The 15,508-nt window shown below is 49.0% G+C and overlaps 1 protein-coding gene across 1 annotated transcript in view; it reads right to left on the reverse strand.

Moving 5' to 3' along the window:
• The window catches only part of LOC119976206, a 100,470-nt gene that overhangs the window by 66,153 nt on the left and 18,809 nt on the right, over window positions 1-15,508 (reverse strand). Inside the window, exon 5 of the mRNA XM_038816518.1 lies at window positions 11,579-11,667. Coding sequence (XP_038672446.1) covers window positions 11,579-11,667 — 89 coding nt within the window. The remainder of the gene's footprint in view (window positions 1-11,578; window positions 11,668-15,508) is intronic.

Raw genomic sequence — 15,508 nt, forward strand, 5'->3', positions numbered from 1 at the left:
AATTAATGTAGACCCCTTAAAGTCAGAAACGAGGGAATTCATAGTGGGGAACAAAGAAATGGCTGAGGAACTAAATTTGTACTTTAGTTCTGTCTTCAAAAGGAAGACATGAATAATATATTGGAGGTTCTGAGAAACACAACTTTTAGTGAGGAGCTAAAGGAAATTAGTATTAGTAGAGAAATGGTTTTGGGGAAATTAAGTGGATTGAATGTGGATAAGGTCTGATAATCTTCATCCCAGAGTACTTAAGGAAGTGGCCCTAGAAATAGTAGATCCATTGGTGCTTATTTTCCAAACTTCTTTGGACTCTAGAATGGTTCCTACAGATTGGAGAGCAACTAATATAACCCCGCTATTCAAAAAGGGAGGTAGAGAGAGAAAAAACAGGGAGCTAAGTCCCGAATGACGTGCTTGTTAGGTGAATTGAACATTCTGAACTCTCCCTCTGTGTACCCGATCAGGCGCCGGAGTGTGGGGATTTTCACAGTAATTTCATTGCAGTATTAATCTAAGCCTACTTGTGACACTAATAAAGATTATTATTATTATAGTTCAGTGAGCCAGGTTGGCACATTAACGCAGTGGTTAGCACTGCAGTTTCACGGCACCGATGACCCGGGTTCGATCCCAGCCCCGGGTCACTGTCCATGTGGAGTTTGTACATTCTCCTCATGTCTGCATGGGTCTCGCCCCCACAACATAAAGATATGCTGGGTAGGTGAATTGACCGTGCTAAATAGCCCCTTAATTGGAAAAAAATAATTGGGTACCAGTGAGCCTAACATCGGTAGTAGGGACGTTCGACTCCATTACCGAGGATTTCATAGCATATAGAATGCAGTGGTGTGATCAGACAAAGTCATCATGGATTTATGAAGGGAAATCATGCTTGACAAATCTACTGGAATTCTTTGAAGATGTAACTGGTAAAGTTGACCAGGGAGAACTGATGGCTGTGGTTTATTTAGACATTCTGAAGGCTTTCGACAAGGTTTCCCATGTTAATGCGCATGGGACTGCAGGTAGTGTCTTGAGATGGTTAACAGACAGGAAACAAAAAGTTGGAATAAATGTTTTTTTATCTGATTGGCAGGCAGTGACTAGTGGGTACCACAGGGATCTGTTAGGACCCCAACTGTTCACATTATACATTAGTGATTTGGACCAGGGAACTAAATGTATTATTGCCAAAGTTTCAGCTGATACAAACTTGGGTGGGAGGATAAGCTGTGAGGAGGATGCAGAGATGCTTCAGTGGGATTTGGACAGGCCGAGTGGGTGGGCATATGCATGACAGATGCAGTATAATGTGGATAAATGTGAGGATATATGCTTTGGTTGCAAAAATAGGAAGGCGGATTATTATTTGAATAAGTGTAAACTGATTGGGATGGATTCTCAGGAGACCTTGGTGTCCTTGTGCATCAGTCGCTGAAAGAAGCGGCAGGAGCATGGTAAATAAGGCAAATGGTAGTTCGCCTTCAGAGCAAGAGGATTTGAGTATAGGAATAGGGATGTTTTCCTGCAATTGTACAGGGTATTGGTAAGGCCACACCTGAAGTACTATGTGCCATTTTGGTGTCTATTATTACCGACACAAGACTCACGGGCGGGGCTGATTAGGTTTGCCGTAAGTCTCGAGGAGTATGAAGTTCCCCTCTGAGAGGCGGAGCTCCCTCATCATAAGACCATAAGACACAGGAGCAGAATTAGGCCACTCGGCCCATCGAGTCTGCTCCGCCATTCAATCATGGCTGATATTTTTCCCATCCCCATTCTCCTGCCTTATCCCCCTAACCCCTGATACCCTTATTAATCAAGAACCTATCTATCTCTGTCTTAAAGGCACTCAGTGATTTGACCTCCACAGCCTTCTGCAGCAAAGTGTTCCACAGATTCACCACCCTCTGGCTGAAGAAATTCCTCCTCATCTCTGTTTAAAGGATCATCCCTTTAGTCTGAGATTGTGTCCTCTGGTTCTAGTTTTTCCTACAAGCGGAAACATCCTCTCCACATCCATTCTATCCAGGCTTCGCAGTACCTTGTAAGTTTCAATAAGATCCCCTCTCATCCTTCTAAGCTCTAATGAGTACAGTCCCAGAGTCCTCAAACATTCCTCATTCGACAAGTTCTTCATTCCAGGAATCATTCTTGAGAACCTTCTCTGGACCCTTTCCAAGGCCACCACACCCTTCTTTAAATACAGGGCCCAAAACCGCTCACCATACTCCAAATGGGGTCTGACCAGAGCCTTATACAGCCTCAGAAGTACATCCCTGGTCTTGTATTCTAGCCTTCTTGACATGAATGCTAACATTGCATTTGCCTTATTAACTGCCAACTGAACCTCCACGTTAACCTGAAGAGAATCGTGAACAAGAACTCCCAAGTCTTTTTGTGTTTCTGATTTCCTTAGCATTTCCCCATTTAGAAACTGGTCTATGCCTCCATTCCTCCTTCCAAAGTGCATAACCTCACACTTTTCCACATTGTATTTCATCTGCCACTTCATTGCCCACTCTCCTAGCCTGTCCAAATCCTTCTGCAGCCCCCCTGCTTCTTCAATACTACCTGTCCCTCCACAGATCTTTGTATCATCTGCAAACTTAGCAACAATGCCTTCAATTCCTTCTTCCAGATCATTATTGTGAAAAATTGTGGTCCCAGCACAGACCCCTGAGGCACACCACTAGTCACCGGCTGCCATCCTGAAAAAGATCCCTTTATCCCCACTCTCTCCTTCTGCCAATCCTTTATCTATGCAAGGATCTTACCCTTAACATCATGGGCTCTTAACTTATTTAACAGCCTCCTATACGGCACCTTGTCAAAGGCCTTCTGGAAATCTAAATACATCAGGTCAACTGGTTCTCCTTTGTCTAACTTCCTTGTTACTTCCTCAAAGAACTCTAACAGATTTGTCAGACATGTCCTCCCTTTGACAAAGTCTTGCTGACTCAGTCCTATTTTATCATGCACTTCCAAGTACTCCGCAATCTCATCTTTAAAAATGGATTCTAAAATCTTACCAATGGCCAAAGTCAGGCTAACCGGCCTATAATTTTCCGTCTTCTTCCTACCTCCTTTCTTAAATAGCGGTGTTACATTAGCCACTTTCCAGTCCTCTGGTACCTTTCCTGCCTCCAGTGATTCCTGAAAGATCACAACCAATGCCTCCACAATCTCCTCGGCTATCTCTTTTAGAACCCTGGGTATAGTCCATCTGGTCCAGTTGATTTATCCACCTTCAGACCTTTCAGTTTTCCCAGAACCTTCTCCTTCGTGATGGCCACTGCACTCACCTCTGCCCCCTGATTCTCCGGGAGCTCTGGCATCCCACTGGTGTCTTCCACCGTGAAGACTGATGCAAAGTAACTATTCAGTTCCTCTGCCATTTCTTTGTTTCCTATTATTACTTCTCCAGTCACATTTTCCAGCGATCCAATGTCTATTTTTGCCTCTCTCTTACCTTTTACATATTGAAAAAAACTCTTCCTATCTCCTATAATATTACTAGCTAGCTTGCACTCATATTTCATCTTTTCTCCCCTTATTGCTTTTTTAGTTGTCCTCTGCTCGCTTTTAAACGATTCCCAATCGTCTGGCTTCCCACTAATCCTTGCCACTTTGTATGCTTTTTCTTTTGGTTTTATGCTGTCCTTGACTTCCCTCGTCAACCATGGATGCCTTGTCCTCCCCTTTGCATGTTTCCTCCTCCTTGGGATTAATTTCTGTTGTGCCTCCTGAATAACCCCCCAAAACTCCTGCCATTACTGTTCCACTATCTTCCCTGCTGGGCTCCCTTTCCAATCAACTCTGGCCAGCTACTCCCTCATGTCTTTGTAGTTACCCTTATTTAATTGTAATACTGTTACATTTGATTCCAGCTTCTCCTACTCAAACTGGAGGCTAAATTGTAACATATTGTGGTCACTGCTCCCTTAGGGTTTCTTCACCTTACATTCCCTAATCAAATCTGCCTCATTGCACATCACAAAATCCAGAATTGCCTGTCACAAACTGCTCCAAAAAACCATCTCTTAGACATTCCACAAATTCCTTTTAGGGGATCCACTACCAACCTGATTTTCCCAGTCCACCTGCATATTGAAGTCCCCCATGATTATTGTAACATTGCTTTTTTTACATGCTTTCTCTATCTCCTGATTTATTTTCTGCCCCACATCCTGACTACTGCTCGGGGGCCTGTACATAACTCCCGTCAGGGTCTTTTTACATTTGCGATTTCTCAACTCTACCCACAGAGATTCTCTGCCTTCTGACCCTATACAGTAGTCCCCCGTTATACCACGCTCCGCAATACTGCGGTTCGCGATATACGGCGGGGGGGCTTATGGACCCCAACTGTCAGCTTCCCTCTCCGGATCAAAGTGAGCCAGCCGCTGAAGTTGACACTGCCGGCTGGAGGGAGATTCAGTGAGATAGTGCACAGCAGACAGGTTCTTTAAACCGGTGGCGGTCAGAACATATTTTTGAAAGGCAATCCTTTCCTCCAGTTTGGTGAAACCCACCAGAGTTCCTGGTAAGTTTCTGTTAGTTTCTGTAAGTTTCTAATTAGATCCACGATGGGGGTTTTAAATTTATTTTAAAATCTATGCATGCGCTTCCCATTGTGAGTCTACGGGGGTCTGACCTCTCCCCCCGCCCCCCATAGACTCACAATGGGAAGCGCATGCATAGATTTTTTAATAAATTTAAAACCCCCATCGTGGATATCCGCGGCTCGGATGCAACGCGGGTGGCTGTCTTGGACCCCAACACCCGCGTTATAACGGGGGACTACTGTATCACTCCTTGCTATCGATTTAACTTCATTCCTTACCAACAATGCGACCCAGCCCCCTTTGCCCATCTGCCTGTTGTTTTGATTGGACACATATCCTTATATATTTAGATCTCAGCCCTGATCCCCTTGAAGCCACGTCACTGTGATGCCCACAACATCGTCTCAGTCAATTTAATTTACCTTGTTCCATATACTGCACGCATTAAGATACAACACCCTCAATTTTGCATTGACCACCTCCCTTCTCACACTTGTCACCTATTTAGCTCTACCTGAGGGTGATGTTATTTTTGTTCTCTATTTCCCCTTCAGTTATGACATCTTCTAAGCTAATGCTCTGGTTTCCACCCCCCTGCCACACTAGTTTAAATCCTCCCGAGTCACTCTAGCAAACCTCCCAGCTATGATATTGGTGGCCCTCGAGTTTAGATGCAACCTGTCCTTCTTGTCCAGGTCCCACCTGCCCCACAAGAGATCCCAAAGATCCAGAAATCTGAAACCCTCCCTCATCCACCACCAGTTTAGCCACGTGTTTAGCTGCACTATCCTATTTCTAGCCTCACTGGCACGTGGCACAGAGAGTAATCCTGAGATTATAACCCTAGAGAGAGCAAACCAGGACATAAAAACCACGGCCCGAATGTGGGATGGGCGCTATTAGTCCTTTCTGGAATAAGTGTACATAGAGTTTTTGTTTTACTGTAAATAAATCTTTCATTCCTTACACTTCCTGTGTGGCGCCTTCCATGAACTCAACAGTGTTTTTATCTGAGGAAGGATGTTCTTGCTATGGAGGGAGTGCAGCGACGGTTTACCAGACTGATTCCTGGGATGGCAGGAATGTCATATGAGGAGAGACGAAATCGGTTAGGATTATATACATTGGAATTCAGAAGAGTGAGAGAGGATCTCATAGAAACTTTAAAATTCTAACAGAATTAGACAGGTTTGATTCAGAAAGAATGTTCCCGATGGTGCGGGAGTCCAGAACTAGAATTAATCGTTTGAGGACTGAGGTGAGGAGAAATTTCTTAACCCAGAGAGTGGTGAATCTGTGGAATTTGCGATCACAAAAAATAGTTGAGGCCAAACTGTTGTGCAATTTCAAGAAGGAATTAGATAGGGATCAAAGAATATGGGAGGAAGGCGGAATCAGGGTATTGAACTTGATGACCAGCCATGATCATAATGAATGGTGGAGTAGGCTCGAAGGACTGAATGACCTCCTCCTGCTTCTATTTTCTATGTATGTTTCTATGCATGCATGCCGTGATGTGATTCCATAGCAATGAACATTCCCGTGGTATTTTGAACAAGGACTCTTCTTCATGTGTGAGCCCAGATTGCTATTTGCTCATCAAGGAGGCATCAGAGTTTTGTCTTCAACCAAAATCCACCCATGTTCTCTCTGCAGCAATCAAAACAGGGAATCGTGGGCGCGATTCTCCGCAAATGCGGAGAGTCGTGAAGGCTGCCGTGAAACCGGCCGTGTTTCCCGGCAGCCTCCGCGCCCCCTCCCGGGACCCGATTCTGCTCCCCAGTCGGGGCTAGCAGTGGGGCCCCGTGAACCTCGGCATCGCAGGCTTAGCAAAATTTGCTAAGCCCGCGCGCCAAAGTTAACGGCGGCTGACGCGCACGATGACGTCAGCCGCGCATGCGCGGATTGGACGGCTCCAACCCGCGCATGCGCGGATGACGTCATCACGCATATGCGTGAAACCCGCGCATGCGCGGGCCGGTATGCCCCTCAGCCGCCCCGCGGACTGATCCAGCAGGGCGGCGGATGAACAAAGAGTGCGCGGGGTTCGGACCAGCTGCCTGCGATCGGTGCCCACCGATCGCGGGCCCATGGCACCATTGGCACGGCCGTGGTGCGGCCGTGCCAATCGGTGCCATGGTTACCCAGAACGGCACTTTGCGGCCGTTTTCACGAACGGTGAGAGCAGGTGTGTTGCCGTTCATGAAAACGGCCGTAAAGGCCTGGGAAATCGGCCCATCGGCTATGGGAGAATCACTGCTCACCGTAAAAAAATGGCGAGCTGCGATTCGTGTCATGGGGCGGCCGTGGGGGGGGGGGGAGAATAGTGGGAGGTCGGGAAAAATGTCGGGAAGGCCCTCCCGCTATTCTCCGACCCGTCGTGGGGGGAGGAGAATCGCGCCTCTTGACTATTTTCATTTTACCCATGCTTCACCAGAGACATAAAGCCTAACTGAATTGCCCTTCACCGTGTTCATGTTAGTTGCTGTCTTGCTAGAGGATTTGTACAGCTCTGTCACAGAGCCAGGTGGGAGTTATGCTCAAAGGGAATTTCAGTTGGAGATGGGAGTGAGACAAATACAATACCAAGGGCGGATGCTCCGTTGACCGACGCCGGAATCAGGAATCGGGGTTGGGCAGAAAATCAGTTCCAATGCCAAAATCTTGGTGGGCGCCGATATCACGCCAAATCGCAATTCTCCGGTGCCTTAACAGCGGCATCAACGCATTCCAAAACGCACATAAATAAAACACCCTTGGCATATCATTAGCGGTTCTAACCCGGTATTCTCCACGATTCTCCGCCTCCACTGGGGCGAATAACCGACGGCGAGGTTCACTTGTTGTTTTAAAAACTGTGAAATTGGCGCCGGGGTCGTTGAGGGAATGAGAGGAGGTGGGACACAGAAAGGGGCAACCATGGGCTGCTGGGCCGGGCACTGGCCGGGCTGGCTGGGGTGGGGGGCCGGGAGGGGGTGGTAGTGGGGAACAGGCCATGTGTTCCTCCACAGGACTTGGGCAGTGCCCAGGCATGGACCATCATTGCAAGGCGGCCAGCTTGCTGACCACCCACCTTGATCCCTGGTTCTGCAGAGTGACGCAGAGTGCTCTCATCCCCGCATCGCCACGCCCCAGACCTCCCCCACCCCTGCATCCCACCCCCACCCTCCACCCCATCACCCCCACACCCCAGACTCCACCCTCCACCATTATCTCCCCCCCAATCGGCCGCCACTCGGTGGTGGGGCATCAGGCGGCCCATCCAGGGCAGTGCCCAAAGTCGCCCCTATGGGATGCCGGATGGGTGCCTTGGAGCTTACCGCTGGCAAGGGCACTGCCAGCCAATTGTACTCCTGGCAGCAGGGAGGTGCACCAGGGCTAGAGGCCCCCATGGTTCTGGCCACCAACGGGACCTGGGGTGTGGAGAGGAGGAAGTGTTGGGAACATGTGGGGGCTGAGCCCGCAGTGCCAACCGGAGGTACCATGTTGCCTGTTGGATCTGGTTGGGCACGGGGTACGCACCATGCTAACATGTTGGCCTTTCATCACTTGCAGACAACAGGCTGTTAGACAGCTGGCTCTCCACCCTGGGCGGCTGCCTCCTACTCCTCTGCGGCACGCTTCGCTGCTGCAAACTCTGCTGCTACAGCTTCCTCCTCCTCGAGCGGGTCCAACTCGCACAGACGCAGGGCATCCCCCAGGGCTGCTGCAACCAGCGGGAAGGCCACCATTTCTGGCTGTATTGCAATATCCATTGTCTGCATGAGGTGATAGGCCGACATGTTAGCATGGTGTGTACCCCCGTGCACAACCAGGTCCAATAGGCTACATGCGGAGCCTGTTCCTGCATGACCCCCCATCCTCCTTCTGGCCTTTGGTCCCTGCTGCTAGGGGTGGCGTTGGCTGGCGCTACCCATGCCAACATTGCACTCTGCTGCCCCTGTCCTACGCCCCTGTAGGGGCTACTGTGGGCATTGCCCTTGGGTGGGCCGCGTGATGCCATGCCGGCGGGTGGTGGCCGGGGAGGAGGTATGTTGGAGGGTGGGAGCTGGGGTACACGGTGGGTCGGGCATCCATATGGCCGGTGTTACTCTGCAGAACTATCGGTCAAGGTGGGTGGTCAGTGGTGCGCAGCAAGATGGCTGTCTTGCAGGCCGCAGCAATGGCGGTCTGTGCCTGGACATTTCCCAGTCATGTGGGGGTCACCCTAGCCACATGGCCTGTTCCCCCGCCACCACCACACACTCCAGCCCTAGTAAGGCCCCGTCCACTCCAGGCAGCCGTGCCAGAAGCCCACATTCACTCCTCTCTGTGACCAATCTCCTCTCTGTCCCTCATCAGCTGTGGCACCAGTTTCAGGTTGTGATAGTCGGTATTAGGGGTATTACGGTACCTAGGTTGGAGGTACCCGATGCTGTAAGACTATTGGTGTTGGAGGTACCTGATACTGTAAGACCATTGGTGAAGCCTGCCTGATGGGTCCACCCAGTAAGGTGGAGTATAAGAGTCTGTGTCTCCCTAGCTGCTGCATTCTGTACCTGCACTGCTGGGGGAAACATCTCGTCCAATAAAGCCTTCAATTGTCCTCCAATCTCGCTTCGGGAGTTATTGATCGTGCATCAATTTATTGGACTAGATTTGAAGAATGGAGCTCCGCATCAAGCCGGAGTATCTGCAACTTAGCCCCCACGTGGCAAACTCAGCGGCAACCTTCAAACACTGGCTGGTGTGCTTCAACGGGTACCTCAGGACGGCCACAACTGCACCCACGGAGGATCAGAAACTGCAAGTTCTTTACTCAAAGGTGAGCCCAGAGATCTACACCCTCATCGAGGATGCGGACGATTTCAAGGCCGCGATGGCCCTGTTGAAAGGACACTACATCCGCCCAGTAAATCAGGTTTATGGCCGACATCTGCTTGCGACCAGATGACAAATCCCAGGGGAATCGCTAGACGAATTCTACCGCGCACTTCTGGTACTAGGTAGGAACGGTGACTGTCTGCAAGTTTCAGCCAACGACCACACCGAACTTTTAATCTGGGACGCATTCATTGCAGGTATGCTGTCCTCCCAAATCCGTCAGCGGCTGCTGGAGAAAGAGACACTAGGCCTCAAGGAGGCACGGGCCCTCGCAAGCTCCCTAGATGTGGTCTCCCGCAACGCCTGAGCATACGTCCTCGACCGCGTGGCAGCCCCATGGGCAGCATGGAACCCACCTGCGGCCGACCCCGGTGCATCCCCCATCCCCCCACATGCTTGTGCCGCGCGGCTGCCAGGCAACCCCGGGGTGCCCCGTTGTTATTTTTGGGGGCAAGCCAAGCACCCCCAGCAACGTTGCCCGGCCCGCTCCGCAATTTGCAAAGGCTGTAGCAAAAAGGGGCATTTTGTGGCGGTATGCCAGGCCCGGGCGGTCGCTGTTGTCTCCGGGGGCGAATCGGGGCCGCCGCCACAACTCTCATCGCAGGCCACATGCGGCCCGTGGGCGCTGCCATCTTCGATCCCGCAAGCCACGTGCGGACCCCGGGCATCGCCATCTTGTTCCCCAGGGACCACGTGCGATACGTGGGCGTCGCCATCTTGTCCACCCCAGCCATGTGCGACCCGTGGGCGCCGCCCGTCATAATATACATCCATGTACATGATGGAGTGCAGACAGGCAGTGATTGACACACAGGATGACCAGTGAGCACACAGAACACAGCAGCCAATCACCAGACAGGCACGACAACTATAAAGCCAGAGGGCACCAGTTTTCCCGCTCTCTCGGGATCCAGCCTCTGAGATAGTCAGAGCTCGTGAGCAGTAGCCAGTGCAAACACCATGTGGTAGTCAGTTAGTCTGGTCAGGCTAGCCTCAGGTCTCCAGTCAAATCAGCATAGTGTCAACCCACAGTTAAGCATGTAATATAGTTAGATGTTAAATAAAATCGTGTTGCATCTCATCAAGTGTTGGAAGTCTGTCTCTCTCTACACTGCATCAAACGCAGTCCACATAGACCCAGGTTACCCAACACATCACCGCCATCTTGGCTGCAGTCTCAGGACCCCGATTCGGATGACCGCACACCGCCCGAGGAAACCCAGCTTCTGCCATGACTCACCTCGGTGACTCTGGACCAGTCTCAGACCCAAACCGCCACGATGACTGTTCTCATCAACGGACACAAGACATTCTGCCTGATCGACTCCGGGAGCACAGAGAGCTTTATACACCCCGACTCGATAAGGCGCTGCTCCCTTCCCATGCACCCAGTTAAGCAAAGAATCTCCCTGGCCTCCGGGTCTCACTCTGTAGAGATCAAAGGGTACTGCATAGCTACCCTCACAGTCCAGGGAAGAGAATTTAAGAATTTCCGACTTTACGTCCTTCCTCACCTCTGCACTGCCATGCTCCTGGGATTGGACTTCCAATGGAGGTACCTGATATTGGAGGTACCTGATACTGTAAGACCATTGGTGAAGCCTGCCTGCTGGGTCCACCCAGTAAGGTGGAGTATAAGAGTCTGTGTCCCTAGCTGCTGCATTGTGTACCTGCGCTGCTGGGGGAAACATCTAGTCCAATAAAGCATTCAATTGTCCTCCAATCCCACTTCGGGAGTTATTGATCGTGCATCACAAGTGAACCGTGCCGTCGGGAATTCGGCCAATTGGAGGTGGAGAATAGCAGTCGGGCCCACTAATGATATGCCAATGGTGGTTATTGTTATTGTGTCCTAGAGCGTATTGATGCCACTGTCGAGACACTGGAGAATTGCAATTTAGTGTGAAATCAGCGCCTGCCGCGATTTCGTGGTTGGAACCGATTCTCCGCCCAATTGCGTTTTGCATTCCGGCATCAGGCAGCGAAGAATCCTACCAAAGATGTCGTCATTTTCATGCAAGTGATTGAAGCAACACTTGTCAACGAGATAAAGAACCTCGAGGACGGTCAGGATCAAATCTTGCTTAGATCAACTTTATTAACATGTAAGAATTGATTTTAAAATCTCTGCTTGGTTATAGGCTCACCTGCAATATATTGAAGGACCCATTACTTTCTTTGTCAACTTCATTCAGTATCCGTCTGAAATATTCTTCTATATCCTGTTGTTCAAATACTTTAAGATAAACCAGAAGTAATATTTAGAGTTCTATTCAATTATTTTAAACTTGGAATAAAAGCTATATTTATTGTTAAAAATTCAGGAAACAATCAGTGGTATTGCAAAACATAGTGCCTGCATAGAGAATGACATTTGGAGTATTACAATGTCAACACCGGATACTTCTCAGAGATTAGCAGTTGCATTAATTAATTAATTATCAGTGTGGAAATAAAATAAATAATTAAAATCACTTTATAATTTAAAAAATCTATCACCCGCTCTGAGGTGCAAAATAATACAATTTCTGACAAGCAGGTTCTCATTAATAAGAAAGCTAGGATACGACAAATTAACGTGCATTACCTCAGTCCTTAATTCGCCAATGTATGATACAGGAAAATTTAGTCTCCATAAATGATGATATGTATTATTTTTTCAGTTATACAATGGGTGCGATTTAACTGGAAAAAAATCTGCGCCCGGTTTTGAACGTGTTTAGCGGGGTGTTTCTTGGCAACTGCAGTTCCAAGTAACACCCCGTAATTTAACAGGACTTTGACATTTTTTTGCCCTGGGCAGTTTCTCTCTGCCAAGGCCACTTAAGTCATTTGCTGCTGGCGAGCAAAGAAGGAAAAGCTCCTCGCAGATTGGGGCATCGTTTTGTATCGTCAATCTTTCCCCTCCCTTTTCAGCCAACCCTCCCTCCTAACCTCGAGGAGGCCCCTGGGAACACCTCCTCGCCCCACTCCACCTCGTAAGGGCCTTCAGACCTGATCCCTGACAGTGACAACCTGGCACCTGGGCACCCTGGCAGTGCCCACGTCAGCTTGGCAGTGCTACCCGGCCACCCTGGCAGTGTGCCAAGCTGGCAGTGCCGGGGTGCCACGCTGTCCTGTCTCCAAGCACCCTGGGGTCTCTAACGGCCTGGGAGACCACTCCCCAGGTGCCATTATGACTGGTCGATGTTTGCAGAAACCAGGACTAAATGGCGCCCTGGTGAGATCTCCCAGGTACAGCTGTTAGGTCCCGGGCGTCGGGAAAATCCTGTGAATGAATATTTAAATGAGTATAATTGCTCGTTGGTAAAGTCATTTTATGGAAATAAAATTTACAGCATTGCATCAAAAAAACAAAGGTTACTCAGAGACTAACAAAATTACCAGATTCCAGCAAAGAACATCAGACAGCAGCAAAATGGGCAAAACATTATGCTCTCCCTGAGGCGAGTGCTGAGGCGGCGGCGGGGGAGGGGGGCGGTTTGCGGGACGGTAGTGTATAAGTGAATGGACAGGATTTCCGCCCACACCAAGATGCAAATTCAAGTTTGGGCAGGCAGGGCCTCGGGCGAGAGACCTATTAAGGCACTTAAGTGGCTACTAAAGGGCTTTATCCAGCCCAGTCTCAATTTTTAGCCCCCTCCACCCCAGGACATACCTTTTAGTTACCTATTCAAAAGTCCCGGGACTTAATCTCAAACAGAACGCTGCAGTACCGCTTCTGGCCACTGCAGTGCTCTGCCTGGCCGAGTTGAAGAGTTGTTCGCTGATCTCAAGTGAGCGTTAAATGGCAGTGGCATTTAAAGAGATGGTGACTGCGCATTAGGCACCGACTCTCAGGATGGCGAGCTCCAATTGCTTGCCACCCTTAAAATTCTACCCATGAATACCATGATGTCACTTTGGCAACATGGATGAATTACGATAAGCCCAACTGTCGAACTGTGGAGTGAGAAGGTTTAGACAAAGGTTCGAGTGCAAACCAGAGGACAGGAGAAGTGAAGATTCATGGTGCAACTAACCTATGTGGCCAATGAAACAAACTTAAAATCTATGGTCACTTTCAAATGTGAAACCAAGCCGAAAATCAAGTTCCCCGTAGTTATTTTTTGCATGGCCGTGACTGTGGATGGATGGATGAGAATGCAGTGAAGTTGTGGATCAATACTGCATAGAAGAGCCATCCCAGTGACTTATGTATAGGACACAGCTTATTAGTGTGGAAGACACTGCGCTGTGTCTGCATGTCCTCCCCATGTCTGCGTGGGTTTCCTCCAGGTGCTCAGGTTTCCTCCTACAGTCCAAAAAAATGCAGGTTATGTGGATTGGCCATTCTAAATTGCCCTTAGTGTCCAAAAAGGTTAGGTGGAGTTACTGGGATAGGGTGGAGGTATGGGCTTAGGAAGGGTGCTCTTTCCAAGGGTCAGTGCAGACTCGATGGGCCAAATAGCCTCCTTCTGCACTGTAAGTTCTATCATTCTATGATCACAAGTTACCTCCAAAGAAATAACAGCTAAATTGCAGTTGTGTGGATGTGTGTCTAAACAAGGCACCCATGCTGAATGGGCTAGGTGGATGGTTGATGGAGAAAATAATCTTTTTTAAAAAAGTGAAAATTGCCCCACTTGATGTTTTGTCTGGTTTAGTTATCAAATTATGGGATGCTATTAATGCACAAACTAATCATCAGAATATTCAAAAATGCAGAATATTCCAAAGAAATGCATGGACAGAAAGATGATTTGTAATAGCGGAGTTATTCTGAAACTGAAAATGCCAAATCTGATCCAGAGTGGGATCCATCGCCAAAGTGATTCAGAATTAAATTGATGAACTGTTTACATTGGATGACAAAGACAATAAAAATGCTTCATTGATGATTTTTAGAACATACTGGGGGCAATTGTCTGCCCGCATTGTGCCTGGTACACATCCCACTATTCCCAGGGAATAGCAGGAGAACCCCCAAACAGGGTTCACACAGGGCCCCCAAGCAGAGTGCCTCTCACTTTGATCTCCGAAGAGCCAGCCTCGCCAGCGGCTTTCGGTTCTGCGCATCTCTTTCCTGGCAGCAATCTCCCCAAGGTCCAAAAAAATGGCTATGTGTGACAGGATTGTGATCTGGATCTCACTGACCCACCCAGCGGGAATCTCACCACTTGTGGGCAGCACGGTAGCATGGTGGTTAGCATAAATGCTTCACAGCTCCAGGGTCCCAGGTTCGGTTCCCGGCTGGGTCACTGTCTGTGCGGAGTCTGCACGTCCTCCCCGTGTGTGCGTGGGTTTCCTCCGGGTGCTCCGGTTTCCTCCCACAGTCCAAAGATGTGCGGGTTAGGTGGATTGGCCATGCTAAATTGCCCGTAGTGTCCTAAAAAGTAAGGTTAGGGGGGGGTTGTTGGGTTCCGGGTATAGGATGGATGCGTTGACTTGAGTAAGGTGATCATTGCTCGGCACAACATCGAGGGCCGAAGGGCCTGTTCTGTGCTGTACTGTTCTATGTTCTATGTTTTCTCACAAGGGGCAACACTTAGAATTGTTTTGGAATAATTGTGCTCCTTGATTGTATTCAGAGGTAGGTTTGTAGAATTAGTTAATTTAATAAAATGTGTCACGTTGATTTGATCTGAATTACCAATATTATGCATTTTTTAACATTTCAAAGTGGCAACCAAAACACCAAACCCAGCAGTTCATTTTATTTTTGGCACAGAATCAAACGCCATTCTGGGAAGTCATATTCGAGCCACGATCTACGGTAAATCTTCTGATAAAATGTCAGAGAAAGGTACTTCAGATGAACATTTCACATGATTTCAAAGACAGTGGGCCAGATTCTCCGTCCCTCCGCACCCGTTTTCTGGTGCGGCGCATCCCCGCCGGCAGCGGATCCTCATTCCCGGCAGCCAGCCAATGGGGTTTCCCATTGTGAGCACTCCCACGCCATCAGGAAATCCGTGTCCATGAGTGCGCTGCCGGAGAAGTGGAGGATCCTGCCAACGGAGAATCCAGCTGAGTAACTTAATAGTAACATTGATGTAGAACATTTAGAATGCTTTTGATGGGACTTCCGGTTGCGG

The sequence above is a fragment of the Scyliorhinus canicula genome, chromosome 13 (assembly GCF_902713615.1).
Source record: "Scyliorhinus canicula chromosome 13, sScyCan1.1, whole genome shotgun sequence".
NCBI classification, from domain to species: Eukaryota; Metazoa; Chordata; class Chondrichthyes; order Carcharhiniformes; family Scyliorhinidae; genus Scyliorhinus; species Scyliorhinus canicula.